This window comes from Zingiber officinale, chromosome 4B (genome assembly GCF_018446385.1).
Source record: "Zingiber officinale cultivar Zhangliang chromosome 4B, Zo_v1.1, whole genome shotgun sequence".
NCBI lineage: Eukaryota > Viridiplantae > Streptophyta > Magnoliopsida > Zingiberales > Zingiberaceae > Zingiber > Zingiber officinale.
The window spans coordinates 127575089-127594683 of NC_055993.1; the positions used below are offsets into that span (position 1 = coordinate 127575089).

At 37.7% G+C, this 19595-nt stretch overlaps 1 protein-coding gene across 2 annotated transcripts; it reads left to right on the top strand.

Annotated features, from left to right (window-relative positions):
* The first annotated feature begins 5338 nt into the window (after positions 1-5338).
* Positions 5339-14890, top strand: LOC121976591. 2 transcript variants are annotated; one of them, XM_042528818.1, is made up of 8 exons: positions 5343-5885; positions 7244-7334; positions 7423-7553; positions 7661-7693; positions 14078-14155; positions 14237-14362; positions 14437-14496; positions 14607-14890. In XM_042528818.1, the coding sequence occupies exons 1-8, from the start codon at positions 5685-5687 to the stop codon at positions 14727-14729; spliced, it is 843 nt and encodes a 280-aa protein (XP_042384752.1). In that variant the 5' UTR covers positions 5343-5684; the 3' UTR covers positions 14730-14890. The 2 variants fall into 2 exon arrangements, with proteins under 2 accessions (XP_042384751.1, XP_042384752.1); XM_042528817.1 differs by lacking the exons at positions 14078-14155; positions 14237-14362; positions 14437-14496; positions 14607-14890 and adding an exon at positions 8037-8655 and having other exon boundaries at positions 5339-5885.
* Positions 14891-19595: the final 4705 nt, after the last annotated feature.

The window sequence follows — 19595 nt, forward strand, 5'->3', positions numbered from 1 at the left end:
TTTCGTTTTAGGTTTGTGTCTATTTCTTTTATAGTTATAATTAACTTGGTGATAATTTATATTTTGTTGAGTTTTAAAATGTTTAAATTTTGAATTTTTTTATTTAGGTTTATTTGAGTTTATATAATATATTTTTTCTTTAGGTATGTAATATTGATTAAGTCCTACTTGCGTTGTCAAACATGCTTTCGGAACCCAAGCTTGACTAGTTGATTTGTATTGAGTTATTAATGATTTAAAAGTTTTATTTGAGTTTGACTTGTATCCGAGTCCGGTTTTATTATAACACGCCTTTTGATTATTCAGGATTAAGTCTAGATTTTTTGATCTTGTTGTGAATTTTCTAGCATTTCTTTTAACTTATTAATTTCTAATTTTAATAATGAATTCTCCTCAAGTGTTAGATCTTGAGTTGGATTTGAATTTTTGATTTGTTCCTTGAGGTTTTGATTTTCCTCAAGGAGTGATTTGTTTCCATTTTCTATTTTAATTAACTTACTATTTAAGCAGGAAATAATTTTTAAAAAAATTTTGTTTAAATTGAAATTTACCTCATCCGGGCCTTCGGAAACGAGTACGAACTCGTGGCTTGATTCGGGTTCGGACCCATCTTCCGATTCATCTCCCGACTCGTCTTCCGTTTCAGCTTCGTGGGTCATCAGCGCGAGGTGGCTCTGGTGCTTCTGCTCTTCTACCTCCGATTCGTCCGAGGAGGAGTCGTCCCACGTTGCTTTGAGGGCCTTCTTTTTGGTCGGCTTCGGTTTGTCGAACTTCAGTCTTGGGCATTCGTTCTTGTAGTGCCCCTTTTTATTGCATCCGAAGCAAGTCACATTCTTTTGTTCCGAGGGAGAATTGATCTTTTGAATGTCCTTCTTGCTGAAGCTCCTTTTTCTCCTGGTGAACATTTTTCTTACCAAGTTCACCAGGTATTCTTCGTCTTCGGAATCTTGACCGGAATCTTCTTCTGATTCAGACTTGCTCTTCTTTTCTTTGGATGAGCCTGCAAATAAAGCAATACCTTTCTCGGCTCCAGCATTAATTTGTTCATGTAATTCTAACTCACAAAAAAGCTCGTCTAATTTTAACTTAGATAGATTTTTAGAAATTTTGTAGGCATCTACGATCGATGCCCACAAGCTATTACGTGGAAAGACATTTAGTGCGTACCTTATTAAATCTCTGTTTTCCATCTGGTGGCCTATCGCGTGGAGTCCGTTGAGGACATCCTTGATCCTCGCGTGTAGTTGACTTGCCGTTTCGCCTTCCTGTATTTTTATATTAAATATTTTACTTAAAAGTAGGTCTCTTTTTGTTACCTTTGCATCGCTCGTTCCTTCGTGCAGCTCGATTAGTTTGTCCCATAATTCTTTAGCGTTCTGATGCGGTTCGAACCGATTTAGCTCTTCTCGTGTTAGACCGCAGTGTAGCGTGTTGATTGCCTTGTTTTCTGTTGATGCCTTTTTCCTCATGTCCGGAGTCCACTGTTCTGGGTCTAGTGGATTTCCGGAGTTGTCGACTGGAGTTCGGTACGCCTTTATGACGCTGAACCATTGATCGTAGTATGTCTTTAGGTACACCTCCATTCTTTTCTTCCAGTACAAGAAGTCATCCCCGTTGAATAGGGGAGGGCGTACTGTGTTAAAGCCTTCTAGTTGAGACATCCTGCACACAAGTAAACAACGAAAAAAATATCCCAAGACTTGGTCTTGGATTAGCAGTACGGTAAAAAAATAATAGAAGTATCTAAATTGGTGTTGCACAAATTTAGATTTAATTACAATGAAGAAGAAATTTCCAAAGCAATTAATAATAATATCATATTAGAACTAAGCGTAAAACTGAAAACAAAAAGACAAAATAAAAGTTAATATTTTCAGACAGGCACTGAAAACAAAAAGACAAAATAAAAGTTAATATTTTCACCCCCTGTCTGATTGGTGGTTGCACCAAATCAGAGCGGTACCTGCTCTGATATCACTTGTTGGACCGTGAGATTCGATAGAGGGGGGGTGAATATCGATAAACAAAATCGTTCGAGTATAAACACAGCGGAAATAAAAGGACAATGCTAACACAAGCTGGTTTTACTTGGTTTGGAGCCTGTGTCGACTCCTACTTCAAGGCTCACACACAAGGGTGCTTTCGGTGGGCAATCACTAGTAGTTCGAAAATTATTACAAATTAAAGTATAGGAATGCTAATGGAAATAAAGCAAATACCGACAAGAATTTAATAAAGAAAATGAAAGGAGCGTATTGTCGGAGCTTTGTTAGCGTCGCAGGAGCGTAGAGCAGTAGAGCAAGTAGTGGAAGACTTTCTTTTCGTTGTTTTTTGAAGCTCCCCTCTGACCCTCCTTTTATATGAGGCTCGGGGCGCCCCGGATCCCTTCCGGCGCCCTGGTGGGACGTGACAGGTCCAACCAGCAAGCTCCACGTGGCGACGTGCGAGTTTGGATGAAATTTGCCTCTCGGGCGCCCGGATCCCTTCCGGGCGCCCGGACCCTATTTTCCCGCAAAATCCGTCCTGCAAGACAAACGTTAGTCCGGAGGCAAATTTTTAGCACAGTGTATAGTTTAGCAAAAAGAGTATGACTTAGATTCCGTCTTTCCGAGACCGGAATCTAGTCACGATCTCGACTTAGATATCCGAAATGGATCTAAGCCGGATCGACGCCTAATGTTCCCTTCCCGGAAACGCGTCCTCGCAGTCACTCCCCTCCAGTGACTTACCTTACTTACCTGTCAGACGTCCGGTCAGCCCGTCGACCCGTCTGGACTTCGTGCCAGCTATCCGGTCAGCCCATCGACCTATCTGGACTTCGTGCCTAAGCGTCCGGTCAGCCCGTCGACCCACTTGGACTTCGTGCCAGCTATCCGGTCAGCCTGTTGACCTAACTGGGCTTCGTGCCAGACATCCGGTCAGTACGTCGACCTGTCTGGACTTCTCCTACACACTCGATCAAAGTGTTAAACAACAGACTAACTTAACCTGATTTGTCATTCATCAAAACCTGGGTTAAATCGTTAGTGCTAACCGCACCAACAGCAGGCGTGCAGACATCCTGTGGGTAGGGCTGTAAATGAACCAAGCGTTCGTGAACAAACTTGGTGTTCGGTTTGGTAAGAGTTTGTTTATGTTCGTTCAATATACATAAGATTAATTAACAAACAAGCTTGAACAGCTCGTTAAGCTAAACAAACAAGCTTCAACACATATATGTTCAGCTCGTTAACGTTCGCGAACAATGTTCGTGAACATTGTTCACGAACTATATTTATTAATAAAACTCTTTTAAATATGCTAAATAAATAATAAAAAAAAATAAATAAATAAATTTAAATTATCAATCTTAATAACTAATCAAACAATCAAACAAGCTTGAATTGAGAACTTGATAACATCTAAACGAACCAAGCTCAAGCCAAACTTGAATTGAGAGCTTGATAATATCTAAACGAACAAGTTAAAACAAAGCTTCTCAAACAAGCTTAAGCTCATAAAAAATAAACCAAGTCAAGCTTGAACATTAATTTCAAAAGCTTGGTTCATTTTAAGCTCGGTTCGGTTCGATTATCTTATCAAATAAGTTTGAACATCCCAAAACTCAACTCGGCTCGACTTATTTACAACCCTACCTACCTGTGGAGGGGGCTGCTGGGGAAGACAATCCCCTTCAGACCTTCTTCCTAAGTTGGCATTGAGGTGGTAGGCTAACCAGTACCTGACGTCCAAGTGACACCCCTTAACACCTGTATCATTGTGCAAATTGAGGTTGTCAGGTTTGGGCGGGAGTTTTTCTCCTCTTAGGCGGCCTGCTGGAGATTTCAAATTTGACTTACATTGCGAATTCGGTTAACGGGTTTGGATATCACTACACTTAACAGTGTTACTTGACCTATTTCTTGACTCCTCTGTATTATGGCAAGGCAGCAGCAAGCACACCGATTGGCGAATATAGCAGACTGGGAGGCCAGGGAAGTCCAACTCCGGTAGCTAGCGGCCCAAGCAAACAGACAATGGTTCCAAATGAAGCGCAAGCTCAACCCTCCAACCCAGAGCAGAAGGGTCAGGCTATCCCCGTGGGAATTGGATTGATGGCAGCACAACTCATGGGAGATGGTGGAAGTCTGAGGTGGGTTGATTTGTTCTTTACAAATAAGCTGTTCTCACAAGGCCATGCCTCGCAATTTATATTGCCGGACTTAAATCGTGTTGCATCAGAAGCGGACGATGTGGATTTGATAGTGGATGTCATGGGTAATTGCTTGGTCGAACGATTCATTGGGTGGTTCTTGGATGGCCAACAATCAAAGCAATGGCCAACCGATGGAAAGTGCAGTATGATATCCATGTTCACAGAACCATGTGGCTCGTTTTAAAATTGGGAAGTGCTGCTGACTGTGATCATGTCTTGAGAGGAGGGCTCTATGTCGCATATGGCTGCTCGTTGTATCTGAAGCCACTGTCTACGGGGTGGTTCTTCCAACGAGACGAACTTCAACGCCTTCCAGTCTGAATGCAGATTTTCAATCTACTCCTAGAGTGTTGGACGATCCGAGCTCTGAGCAAATTGATTTCGAAAGTTGGAAGACCCTTATACACCGATCAAATGACGAAACAGTGGGGCCGCATCAGCTTTGCGCTAGTCCTGGTAGATTGACATCGCTAAGGAGCCATCGGAATGAATCCCTGTTGTACTTCTAGACGGGGCTGAGGTAGACCTTCCTCTTCATTTTGAATCACATTTTAAATTCTGTTTAGGATGTCGGCATATGGGGGCACTACCTACCTCAATGTGAAGCTGCTCATCAGCAGGGGCATTCTGCTAGCCCCCAAATCCAAACAGAGACTCAACAACCCGTACCGGCAGACACCACAGTGCCACAGCAGGGATGTTGTTCGCGCCCTGGTGCTACCCTTACTTCTCCAGCTATGGCTTTACAGATGTACAACTTGAGGAGGGTTGCTCCCGTGCTACTGTCCCAGAAATTACAGGTTCTATACTGCAGCATGGAGATTTTTTTCCCTTGCAATTGGCATATAATAAATAATAATTTAATGGTTATTCTTTTTTTAAAATCCATTAGATTCTTTTAATGAATTTTTAAAAAGTTTTTTCAGCAATTATAATAAATAATATTTAATTTAATTTAATGGTTATTCTTTTTTTTTTAAACCGTTAGATTTTTTAAATGAATTTGAAAAGGTTTTTTCTGCAAAAATAGTAAATAATTTGTTTTTGTTTTTTAAATCGTTAGATTTTTTAATGAGTTTTTTTTTAAATCTGCAAATATAATAAATAATAATTCAATATTTTTTAAAACCGTTAGATTTTTGAAATTATAAATGAATTTTTTAAAAGTTTTTTCGGCAATATAATATAATAATTAATAATTAAATTTAATTAAATTAATGGTTATTCTTTTTTTTTTAAATTTCCCTCCTACCTATAACCGGTGTCGCCGGGAAAGAAGCGAATCACCGACGCCTCCTAACTCCGAATCCTCTGCCTTCTCCTTCGAGATCAAACGCTCCGACGCCAGCTTCAGAACCCTGAATCGGAACTCCTCTGCCTTCTCCCAAACGCTCCGACGCCAGTCGTACCTTGAATCGGGACGCCTCTGCCTTAGATCACTCGCTCAGAGGCCAATCGCTCCGCATTCCTGCCAAGAACGCGGCCGCTGATGGCGAAGAATTTAGATTGCACGAAGGCGAAACAAAAAATTTCTCTAGTGAAAGTCCCTCCCGAAGTCTTGAGGGCCTCGCAGACGGTCTTAGAGTCGTCCACGTCCGCCACTAGTTCTTCCGCCACCAGCGATCCCACGATCGGAAAGATTGTTGAAGAAGTTGACCTTCTGAATAACGATCCTTCTTCCTCCAAGCAGGTAATGGCGTTAGCTCATTCTACTCCGTCTTTTTCTTAAAGTTCCCTTCCTGCAAGAAGATTTGAGAATCGAATTGCAGAAATGATCCATTGTTCATACATATGCATTGAAGCCTGTAATCACATTCAACTTTGGTATGAATTATTTCTCAACATATGAGTTCCATGAGTTCGGACTATATTTTCCTCATAATATCCATGGGGATGTCTGACTAAAGTGTGTTTCCTTGAGTCTCTTATGGGAAACAATTCATCTTGATCTAACATCGAATCTTTTTTTATTTAGAATGCTGGATATTTTAATTACTCACGGCCATTAGATTTCTTTTGGAAATATTTGACCATTTTGTCTTTTTAAAAGAAAATTTCCCTTTTATTGTTATTTCCACTAAAGACATTATATAGATTGACAAAGTTTGCTCTTAGTCCTGCTTGATTCAGACCCTATTCTTGATGTAGATCTTATTCATGAAAAAACAATGATTCTCATGTTTGGTCACAGTACAGTTATAGTAGAAGTTGCTTCGTTGAGTGTGAACATGTTTCATTTTCTATTCGAGCCATGTTCTATAAATGTCTTGCTCTGCTACATTTTTTCTGATTTTTTATCTACCACAAGACCTTAGTCCTTAGTTAATTTTCTTTCTTCTGTTGGTGAAAACTTAGATAGGTACTAAAAGTCTGGTTAGTGGATTCATAATGAAACTATATCAGCTCTCTTTTTCATATATCTTGGGCCTCGTTGTTGATTCTTATCCTTCCATTCAGGTGCCATCATTAATATTAACCTAGTTAAGCATTAATATTTCAGATCTAGAAAACTATCTACGGGCAAGATCGGGAACACAAAATATTTGGATTTTTTACGTTATCTGTGCAATCAACTCTCAGAAACTTATTCTGTTGATCAACATATTTACTTGTTTCAAACCATATATTTAGGCTAGAAAATTTATTCCATTATAAGCATTTTTTAATGCTGTCATCAGATTTTATGATCGTGATTTCAGATATAACTTGAATGATACTTGAAGAATATTATTATAACAAGTTGACTTAATGAGCATATCTCATAGCTGGCACAAGTTAAATATTCTTGGAAGCTTATTTATGCTCACATGATGATTTTCAACATCAATAAGAAAAATGTGAACTTTTAGACGTGAATTTATTTGGCCAGCGGATCAAGTGAACTGTAGAGAGGTTCAAAATTTACTTTTAACAGGTTGAGCCTCACCCTACGAATCTATGATGAATTTAATTAAGAACAAGAAATTAATTCATGGTGATATTTTTTAACATTGCCCAATTAGACTTGTGTGCTCTATTGCGTATTAACATTATTTTCTCAATTTGCAGTACTTTTTCGAAATGGCTGATGGATCACGTCACAAATTGAACATAACTCAACAGTGTGCTCCTCTAAATGTATTTTCTGAAACTAAACAAGGTAAGCCTTTCATTTAATTTCTTTTTGAACAATAACATTCATTGCAGTTTTTTGTGGTTGATATTCATAAAATTAATTGCTATTATAGGAAAATTAGAAGTGGAGGGGAAGATAGTTAGAGTAGTTAACATGGAACCTTCCATTGGTGATTTCAAGGCTTATAGTCAATCTGTTGGTGAAAGGACCAGGATTGCTGCTGCTAAAACCAAGAGAATCAAGGTTGATGCATTTTTCTTTCCTTTACTTTTTTGCCTTGTCCACTAATTTTATAGTTCCTTTGATCTTTGAAAAGTTAAATTCTTGTTTATTCCCTTTCACAATTTTAGGTTATCGACATTGGAAATGACGCGGCTTCAAAGGTAGCTTTTTCTTTCTATGTTAACAAACTGTGGTAGAGAAATAATGTTTGCTTCACATGGTAAATTGTATTATCTGTCATTCGTTATTTGTTTATTTTATGGTTATATAGCCATAGGTTTGCCATATCATATGTTTCATTGGATTGTGATTGCTCCTCTTTTCCTTACACCCAGTACTTGAATATGTTGGTTAAATTTTGACTCCATTGGCCATGGAACAACCAATCGATTATTGGTCTATGTATTTGGAATGTGAAATGTGAAAACAGTTCTATAAAACTGAAACGGTTCCAAAAACCACTGTAACTGCCTTCCCTTGCTTCCAAAATTTCGATGATGGCAGAATATTGGAGCAGGATATAAATTTGGTCCCTGGTTCCTACTCCTCTCGTGTCTTCTTCTTGAGACAAAGATACACCATCATTTCTTGTGGAGAAAGGGCCGGAAGCATCAAGTTTTGTTGCAGTCGTCTTCCTTGATCAAAACGATGGCTGGAGGTATTTGGTTTGCAAAATATGTAATGTTTTTACATTTGGTATCAGAGCGTTACTGCCTCTGCCTCGTTTCTTCATGCCTGTTGAAATTACTGCTTCTGCGATTCTTCCTTGCAAAGTCAATAAAGATGGTGCTTTGCAAAGGCACTTACCTGTTGTTGAACTTTGAGTTTCTTTCCCTAGCAATTTTTGTCCCAATTAGTAATTTCTGCATTTTGAAACGCTACTGGCGCCGCCGAAGCCATCGCATCGCGGGGCTGTTGGCGTCGGTGAAGCCATCGCATCGCGAGGCTGCTGGCGTCGACGAAGCCATTGGATTGCGGGGCTGCTGGTGAGCGCAGGCTGCAGGCGTTGCAGCAGCTTGCATGGGCGGCGAGCAGTGTCGCCGAAGTTGGGAATAGGGCAGAAACTTATCGCATCTTTGATATATATAAAAAAAAAAAATCATTCTGTTTAGTTTCTTATTAGGCTGCGTTTCTTATTAGGCTGCATGTTAACTTTATTTTGGCCTTATTAATTATTCTAGAGATTTTACTGTATGATATGGACAATTAATTAATTTTAATTGTAGAATCATTGTGACATATTAATTCATTATATAAAATATAATAAATTTTATCCTACAGGAAAATTTATTATATTTTATGTAATTGATTTGGATAAAAATTGTGTAGGATGATATTGAAATTTTAATTCATTGTATAAGATGTAATAAATTTTATCCCACAGGAGAATTTATTATATCTCATGTGCCTGATTTGGATAAAATATCAACTAAATGTTTTCTAATTTACCCACAGGGATTAGAAATAATTTGATAATTTTATCATATTATTTTATGAATCTAATTGAATTAATGCTTTGGCCCACAGGCAAGTTTTATGTCAGTAGATTCATATTTTAGACATACTTTACATTGGTAGATATGTCATGTTGTTTAATTAGCTTCAAATTTTGTAACATGAGTATGATTAATTTTTGTTTTGTAGTTTGTCAGCCTGCTAATTTCTCTGATATGATATGTGATGTTCCTGAACTCCGAGGGGACAATTATAAAATTTGGAAGGAGAGAACTCTCCTTCATTTAGGGTGCAAGGATGTTGATTACGCCATAAGGAAGGATGAACCGCCTCCTGAAAATATTGCTCTTTATGAAAAATGGGAGCGATCTAATCGCCTCTCAATAATGTTCATAAAGACCAAGATCTCAGATGGCATTAGGGGTTCCCTTGAGCATTATGACAATGTCCGTGACTTACTGAAGGCAATCGATGATCAATTTGTGTCTTCGGACAAGGCTTTAGCTAGCACCCTAATTCACCAATTCTCATCCATGAAGCTAAGTGGGATACACGGTGTACGTGACCACATTATGAGGATGAGGGACATTGCGGCTCAATTGAAGAGACTTGAGGTTGAGATGTCTGACTCTTTCCTAGTGCATTACATTCTCAACACTTTACCATTGCAATATACCCCATTTAAAATCTCTTATAATACACATAAAGAGAAATGGTCAATTAATGAACTTATGACCATGTGTGTTCAAGAGGAGGGTAGACTTGCTATGGAAGAGGGTGAGAAGGTAAATTTGACTACACCTGGAAAGAAGAAGATATTTCAAGCCAAGGACAAGGGCAAGATTCCTGCCAAAAGGGACATTCAGAAAAGTTCCAAATGTTTCTTCTGTAAGAAGAAAGGGCATTTAAGGAAAGATTGCACCAAGTTCAAACAGTGGCTTGACAAGAAAGGTACTCAACTCTCTTTTGTTTGTTATGAATCTAACATGATTGATGTTACTCATGACACATGGTGGATTGACTCTGGTTCTTCAATTCATGTTACCAACTCCTTGCAGGGCTTACAAGACCTACGGAAACCAGTGGGAAGTGAGTGTTACATTTATTCTGGAAATAAAATGTCCTCACATGTGGAAGCCATTGGCATTTGCAAGCTTGTTTTAAATAGTGGTTTTATTTTAAGTTTGGAAAAGACATTTTATATTCCTGGTTTTGCTAGGAATCTAATTTCTATTTCAAGACTTGTATCTGTTGGATATTCCTTTAATTTTTCAAATTCATCTTTCAGTATTACTTATGAATCTGAAATTATTGGATGTGGTACATTGTCTGATGGTCTTTTTCGTCTTAATTTAGAAAATGATAATCACTATTCTTCTATGCATGTTGGTGTTAAACGATGTGTCATTAATGAGAATTCCTCTAATTTGTGGCACAGGAGATTAGGTCATATCTCCATTGAAAGAATTAAGAGGTTGGTACATGATGGAGTACTTAGTGCTCTTGATTGGACCGATTTTAATACTTGTATAGACTGCATTAAAGGTAAGCAGACCAACAAGTCAAAGAAAGGTGCTAAGAGGAGTTCTAAATTGTTAGAAATAATTCATACAGACATTTGTAGTCTTGATTTAAAATCATATCGTGACAAGTACTTCATCTCCTTTATTGATGACTTTTCTCGCTACATGTATCTCTACTTATTAGACAGCAAAAGTGAAGCACTTGATGCTTTCAAAAAATTTTAAGGCTGAAGTAGAGAAACAGTGTGACAAACAAATTAAGATCGTAAGATCTGATAGAGGAGGAGAGTACTATGGTAGATACACTGAGAGTGGACAAGCAACCGGTCCATTTGCAAAGTTTCTTCAAGATTGTGGGATTGTTGCCCAATACACCTTACCTGGTTCTCCAGATCAAAATGGTGTAGCTGAGAGAAGAAACCGAACTTTAATGGACATGGTTAGGAGTATGCTTGCTAGCTCCAAACTTCCTAAGTCCTTATGGACTGAAGCCCTAAAGACGGCGACGTACATATTAAACCGAGTTCCAACCAAAGCTGTCCAAAAGACACCTTTTGAATTGTTTAAAGGTTGGAAACCGAGTTTACGACATCTACGCGTTTGGGGTTGTCCAGCCGAGGTCAGGATTTATAATCCACATGAAAGGAAGTTAGACCCGAGGACCTTAAGTGCATATTTTGTTGGTTATGCCGAAAGATCCAAGGGATATAGATTTTATTATCCTTCTCACAGCACTAGGTTTGTGGAATCAAGAAATGCCAAATTTCTTGAAAATGATTTAATTAGTGGGAGTGATCGTTTTCAAGACCTTGGTCTTGGGAAAGATCATCAAGATACTCAATACTCCACTTCAACTAGTAGACCAATTGTTATAGTTCATAATGCGCCTTGTGTTCATGCGCATATTGAGCAACAGGTCCAAGAGGTTCCACAAACTGCTGATCGAAATTCATTAGATCCTGAGGTTCAACAAATACCTGAAATTGTTGAACAATTTGTTGAGCAACATGATCCTGCTACACAGGAGAGTGTTGATACAACATTGAGGACTGCTAATCCAAATTCAGTAGACTATGAGGTTCAGCAAATACCTGAAATTGTTGAACAATCTGTTGAGCAACATGATCCTGCTACACAGGAGAATGTTGATGCAACATTGAGGAGATCTACTAGGACTAAGAGATCAGCAATTTCTGATGATTATGTTGTGTATCTACAAGAATGTGACTACAATGTTGGAGCCGAAAATGATCCTGAAACGTTTTCACAAGCCATGAGTTCTAATGTCTCTGACTTATGGTACAAAGCCATGAAAGAAGAAATGGATTCTATGGCGTCTAACAAAGTCTGGGATCTTGTCAAGTTGCCTAATGATGTAAAAATCATTGGTTGTAAATGGGTCTTTAAAACTAAGAAAGACTCAATAGGCAACATTGAGAGACATAAGGCTAGACTTGTTGCCAAAGGATTTACTCAGAGGAAAGGGATAGACTACACGGATACTTTTTCTCCTGTATCTAAGAAAGACTCATTTCGTGTGATCATGGCATTAGTAGCTCATTTTGATTTAGAGCTGCATCAGATGGATGTAAAAACAGCATTTCTCAATGGTGATATAGAGGAAGAAGTTTATATGAAACAACCAGAAGGATTTTCCTCTAGTAGTGGTGAGAATTTAGTCTGCAAGTTAAATAAGTCCATATATGGATTAAAACAAGCCTCTCGTCAATGGTATTTAAAATTTCATGATGTTATTACTTCATTTGGTTTTGAAGAAAATATCATGGATGTTTGTATATACCAGAAGGTTAGTGGGAGCAAAATTTGCTTTCTTGTGCTATATGTGGATGATATTTTGCTGGCAACTAATGATAAGGGTTTGCTATATGAGGTAAAACAATTTCTTTCTAAGAGCTTTGATATGAAGGATATGGGTAACGCATCCTATGTCATTGGCATAAAGATTCATAGAGATAGATCTAGAGGCATTTTGGGTTTGTCTCAAGAGACCTATATCAACAAAGTTCTAGAGAGGTTTCGAATGAAGGATTGTTCACCAAGTGTAGCACCCATTGTGAAAGGTGATAGATTCAATTTGAATCAGTGTCCTAAAAATAAGCTCGAACAGGAACAAATGAAAACCATTCCATATGCTTCAGCTGTTGGAAGTCTTATGTATGCTCAGGTCTGTACTAGGCCTGACATTGCATTTGTTGTTGGAATGCTTGGGAGATATCAGAGTAATCCAGGTGTTGACCACTGGCGGGCTGCAAAGAAGGTTATGAGATACCTTCAAGGAACCAAGGATTACATGCTCATGTATAGACGGACTGAGAAATTGGAAGTCATTGGATACAGTGACGCAGACTTTGCTGGCTGTATTGATTCACGTAAATCAACATCTGGTTATGTGTTTATGTTAGCCGATGGGGCTGTGTCATGGAAAAGTGCCAAGCAGGCCTTGATTGCTACTTCCACTATGGAGGCTGAGTTCGTCTCTTGTTTTGAAGCAACCTCGCATGGTGTATGGTTGAAGAGTTTCATATCTGGGCTTAGAGTTGTGGACTCTATTTCAAAGCCTCTGACATTATATTGTGATAATTCAGCTGCTGTATTTATGGCTAAGAACCATAGAAGTGGTAGTCGTAGTAAACATATCGACATTAAGTACTTAGCCATAAGAGAGCGTGTTAAAGAAAAGAAAGTGGTTATTGAACACATAAGCACTGAATTGATGATCGCGGATCCTCTGACTAAGGGCATGCCACCAAAGGGTTTCAGGGATCATGTAGCGCGTATGGGACTTAGTTCCATAATGTAATGTTTTTTGTTTCTTTAATGAAACTCTTATTTAGTTTGGATATTTTTCTCTTGAGTTGTATACATATTTATTGTTTGAAAAATATCATTATGTTTGGACCACAATAAACATTGGGTTTATTTTGATTTGGTTTGGGTTGATATTGAGAAGTGTAACATATTGTGATACATGGATGATAATACTCATATTTAGAGGAACTGTCGCCATGATCCATATGTTAATGTTGTTATACAGTGGATATACATAGACCAAGTGGGAGAATGTTGGTTAAATTTTGACTCCATTGGCCATGGAACAACCAATCGATTATTGGTCTATGTATTTGGAATGTGAAATGTGAAAACAGTTCTATAAAACTGAAACGGTTCCAAAAACCACTGTAACTGCCTTCCCTTGCTTCCAAAATTTCGATGATGGCAGAATATTGGAGCAGGATATAAATTTGGTCCCTGGTTCCTACTCCTCTCGTGTCTTCTTCTTGAGACAAAGATACACCATCATTTCTTGTGGAGAAAGGGCCGGAAGCATCAAGTTTTGTTGCAGTCGTCTTCCTTGATCAAAACGATGGCTGGAGGTATTTGGTTTGCAAAATATGTAATGTTTTTACAGAATATTCTACCTGTATTGCTAGGTTCCAGTTATTTTTTATTACTATGTTTCAATAAAACCTTTGCCACTTTCTTTGTTGTGACAAATTTGTACCATAATTGCTAGTTTTTCTATTGTTTTTATCTTAAAAATCTTAGGCTTGGGAAGCAGCATCTCAAGCTGTTCAAAATGTGGAGACAATAAAGAAACAGCTTGCTGACCATTTGAGAAAGCTGGTATAGTTTTTCTAATTTAGAGTGACATTTGATTGGATTATTTTTGGATTAATTTTGATGGTCAATAGTTATTTTCAACAGTTTAAAAATTTCAAAGAACTGAAAGGGTGCATGGATGTCCTGAGAAATAATTCTTCTGATGTGCCAGTAAAATCAATGAAAAACCAAACAATCAAGGAACAAATTATAGAGGACGTGAACCAATTGGTATAGTTTATAAACTATTTGATTGAATTATTTTGCAAAATCATTTTGATGCACAATGAATATACTTTTATTAGTTTCTAAAATTGGAAGAACTTGAAGAGCGGTTCCAAGCTCTCCAGCTTAGCAAAGTTTCTGTAAGTCTCGCTTTCCTAGCTCTTTAAAAAAAATTCTTCTATTTGGTTAAGTGCATATTGGTAGGATTTTCAAGCCTAACTTATTTCTTGAATTGTTCATGATATGTCAGGACAAAAAATCAGATGCAAATGCTGCAAGCGGCAGCCAACCAGCATCAACCGACTTGAAAGAAAAAGGAAAGTCAAAGGAAGTAAGGAAAAAGGGCAAAAAGAACCTCCCTAGGAAAAGTTGATATGTGAATATTCTGGACACTATGATTTCTTGTGGCAAATTATACTATTGTGTTTTCAACTTCTGTCATTGATATGGTTTGGTGGGATGATTACTGTTACTGAACAAACAGAAATGGAGGAAATAAAAGATGATAGAGGACAAAGTATACTAAAGGACCTATGTTACTGGATCTTTGTTTCATGATGAAAAACAAAATTCATGGTTTCTGTTTTCTTCTATTTCTTTGTACTGTTACTGGACCTATTGTGTTTTCAGCTTCTGTCATTGATATGTGACTTTTTTGGGTTTGCTCAATATGTCACTTGCATTTTCACTGTACTGCTTAACCTTTGTTCTTTGTCAGTTATGATAGTCTAAGATCATTTTGCTTCAAGTAGTCATACTTGGACCTGCATTTATGGAAAAATAGTTAAAATAATGGCTTTAACAACATGTCTATTGTCGTGCATTGCTAGCATTCTATTTAGAGTTGAAGTTTGTTGCTATCATTTAAATGACCCCCATGTTTCCATGCTGTCTAGACCAGAAAAAGTGATCAGTTGAGAAGGGAGAAAATATGGTGAGTTTAGACCGGTGAAAGTGGAATTCTGCTTGTTTGTCTATAATCAAGAGAGAAACTGAAAATAAAACATTAAAAACAAAGAACATGGACAGAGAACGCCCTGAGTGTTATTACTGAACAAACAGAAATGGATGAAGTAAAAGATGATAGAGGACAAAGTATACTAGAGGGCATATGTTACTAGATCTTTGTTTCATGATAAAAACAAAACTCTCTGTTTTCTTTGTACTGTTATTGGACCTATTGTGTTTTCAACTTCTGTCATTGATATGGTTTGGTGGGATCATAGCCCTAGGTAGGAGCTGCATATGAAATTATGTCGTGTTGACAATTTCAAACATGCAATCTGATAAGGATGCAGATCGTATATTCAAAGAGAGATGATTTTATACTTTTGATTGACCTACCTACGTATTGAGTCAATAGAATCCACTTTGGGATCATGACAACAGATCAAACTTTAATATAGTGATAGAAGCTTTGGTTATCAAGTGGAATGTAATTTTCTTTAGTGTGACCATGATCTCACACTTTTTAATAGTGTTTGACTCGTGACTATGGTGTTGAATTATAGATATCAATCAAGAGATCATAAATAAGGTGATGTCAAGAGTTGTTGGACACTGAGTTGAGTTCGAGGTATGAGGTGTTTAGCAATATTTGAGGCTGAGAGTAGGTTGAGCATCCTAGGGCTAATTTGTTAGAGACGTTAGGTCCTGTGTTGATTAAATCTTTGTGAGAATGTGATGGATAGACTTTGGTTGAAATCCTAACTTGGTAGAAACCCTTGTTTGAAATCCTAACTTGTGAGAATGTGAGAATGTGATGGATAAGTCTTGTCTCTATGTTTTGATACAAATATTATAGCATAACTTGCTTAAAGTTTGCTAGTAACTATTTTTTATATATTATTATCAGAAACACGTGTACCAACATAAGTATCTGTTGCATGGTTTGATAGCATATATACTTATCACATGATATTAGTTAGGGCATGCCGCATGCCTAGGAACTTCATATTCAGATATTGGGACACAAACAAGTATATGTTACTTGGGTTTTGTCATACCTGGTCGTGGATCACATGAAGTTTTGTGGCGATTCCTGATTGTTGGTTCTTGACTGGGGGCACAGGGTTTTACAATTCCATCCTAACAGTCGTAGTGATTCCTTAGGCTGAGGGAGATATTTGGGTCTGACGTCTAAACCGCCGCGCCCTTGGGATGAGAGAGACATTCCTGCCTAATAGCTGTATCGACCCCCTTAGGCGTTTCGCCTTTTGCCACTAGCTTGTATCGACCCCCTCAGGTGGTGATAGATATTTCAGCCTAATGGTCAAAAAGACCTCTTTCAGTAAAGAGAGATATTCAGTAAAGAAGATATTCCAGCCGAGTACCTGGAAGTAGCGGTCTTTTTTGCCGGAACCACCTTTTTTTATCGTCTCCAGTGAATAGACCGTTGCCTTTCACGGCATTGAGGCCGCTAAGGTAGGTACACTCAAACCATCTCTTTTTCTTGTTGCTTTACCTAGAAATCTAGCTAATTGTTCAATAATCTTCCAATTTGTTGTGCAAGAGACCAACAGCTATAGTTATTTCACTGAGAAAGAAATTGAAGAGTTGTGCAAATCTTGCATCCTTGTTAATTACTCAAGCACAATAAGCCGAGCTTTTATCATGTTTTCCGCACACAAATCGTAAAGCAATGGTAGTGCCCTGATTCAGCCAAACAACAACAGCAGCAAATTTTATGTTGCATTTAGCATTAGAACCATATATATGACGCAGCCTATAATCTATATAAAGCCACATACATGTTATAACACCAAGAGATATACTATTCATCCATTTCATACTTGTAATTATGCAAGAATAGTTTTTCATGACTTGGAACCGTGTTTGTATAATTCATCTGTATTATCTTTTTTTCTTTCTGGGAATTGGCTTCCTTGGGCATGTGCTAATTGGAAATGATCTGTAACATTAATTGCCACACTTTTTTAACACTGATGTGGTGGAATTTGTAGCCCCTAAATTTTTCATAGGGTTAAAAATCATACCGATCAGCCAGTCGAACTCATGATGAGGTAGAGGTTGATTTAACCTATAGAGAGTTATGGCATCTTCAATAAGTTAAAGTTCTCTGTAAACTTTTTTTTATAGTTTCTAATGTCACATTAATATCATATCAAAAATAAAAAAACATGCTATTCTCTCTATAATTAAAAACTCTTCTACAATTTTTCTTATGGGTCTAAGTTATAAATCACATATCTTTATTTATTATTTTTTCATTTAATATCTCTATATAATTTTTACTTAATATTTTAATTAATTCTCATCTTTAATTTAATTTTTTTGTAATTTTTTATTAATAAATTAATAAACTTATAATTTTTAATTTAATTTGATTTATAATTTTTATTTAATATTTAATTAACTTATGAATTTTAATTTAATTATAGTCATTTGTATTTTTTTAACTTATCAAATATATTTATTTTTAAAAGAAAGGTGTATAATTTAATTATTAAATAAAATATTTAATGGTTTTAAAAAGTCAAACATGCAATATTATTTTTTTAATGATTAATAGCTCCATCTTCAAAGAAAAAAAATAGGTTTACTCTTAAACTAAAAACCTCAAATCATATCTCTATACTCATTAGAATTTTTTGGTTGAACTTTTTTAACTTTACAAACCTTTTAAAAAGCTTGCATGGGAGATGTTCTTAGACTCATCAGGTCTAGTTGAACTCGCTCAGCATATTCATCTCAAAGGTTCAAAGTTTAATAAGTATGGATTCCGATACCTCCCAAGTCTCAGCCACCAATTCCATTTCAGTCGTGAAGTATGGATTCCAATACCTCCCAAGTCTCAACCACCAAATCTATTTTAGTCTCGATCTTAGTCGTCAACATTCCCTTCGGCTCAGTCTCAAATCTCAGCCTCAGGCTCTAGATCTCGGCACCATCATCCAAATCTCGACCTAAGTTGCTGACACCTACCGTACCTCAATTTCAGATCTCGACACCATCATCCAGATCTCGGCCTTAGGCAGTCGACACCTCCCTTGCCAGTGTCAAATCCCAGCACCATTATTTAGGTTTCATCTTAGGCTGCTAGCACCTCCCCTACCTCAATCTCAAATCCTGACACTATCATCCAGATCTTGGTCCAAAAAACCACCCCTACCTCAGGGTCACATCCCGGCACCATCATCCATATCTTGGCCCCCGATCGCAAACACCTCTTCTGCTAGTCAAAGATCCTAGTACCATTATCTAGGTTTCGACCTAGACTGTTGGCATGTCCCCTGCCAGTCTTAGATCTAGATATCGTCATCCAAGTCTCGGCCTAGGCTCCTGACACCTCCCCTACCTCAATCTCAGATCTCTACATCACCTATGTCTCGCCCTCTATCGCTGATATCCTCTTCGTCTCGGCCTAGGTCGCCAACACCATCTACTCACAAGGTCATTCGACATCAACAATATTTCATCATTCGCCTTGGTATCAAACCTCCCCTCTGCGAGTCTCAAATATTCCATGACACGTGACACCAGATAAATAGAGAGGCGATTATGAGGTTGTCAAATCTTATCCTCTAGATGTTCTCCTACAAATATGTGACACTTAATGAATGGAGAGACAAATAATGACTGTCAGATATGGTCCGCTCAGGAGCATATATAATGATGATGGAAAGGCGTGTGACCTTTGGAGCATCTTACGTGGAGATTCTCTTTTGGCAATTATATAAATCCTAGATAAGGTAAGTGCAAAGAATTCGAACTCTCAACGACTCCATCAGGTTCTCTCCTTCTTCTCCATCTTTCTTTTTTCAGCATATTACCATAAACAAACCCTAACTTAAGCGTTGAAGTGGTATGTCGGGATCTTCCGATGCCAGCCTAATCCTCTTTTGGAGTGTCTTTTAGGACTCTTCATCTCCTTCACCGATTCATTGACTAGTAGCTTGACTATCCACGGTATTTGACTGGAACAAATACCATGTTTTCTATGCAATACTTGACTTAAAAAATATGTATCATGCTCACCTCTAACGTTATTATTTAAAAAATATTTCACTTGTTCTGGCCAAATAATGTGGATAGTCAAGCCCCTAGTCAACTAACTTGCTGACATATGCATGCTCTGAAGATCATCGGTGATAGAGGAGAAGAGACTTGAGAGGCACTCAAAGAGAGGGTTATACTGGCTGAGGGATGGATCCTGGCCTCCTGGGGTCATTTTGATGCTCAAGTTAGGGTTTGCTTATGGTGGTATATAAAAAAGGAG

What these genes read in the sequence shown, in the direction of transcription:
- LOC121976591 (XM_042528817.1), top strand. Translation starts at nt 5,685, where the DNA reads ATGGCGAAGAATTTAGATTGCACGAAGGCGAAACAAAAAATTTCTCTA. An exon ending in ATTTTCTGAAACTAAACAAG is followed by an intron (nt 7,335 to 7,422) that starts GTAAGCCTTTCA and finishes TTGCTATTATAG; the next exon opens with GAAAATTAGAAGTGGAGGGG. An exon ending in GAAATGACGCGGCTTCAAAG is followed by an intron (nt 7,694 to 8,036) that starts GTAGCTTTTTCT and finishes CGATGATGGCAG; the next exon opens with AATATTGGAGCAGGATATAA.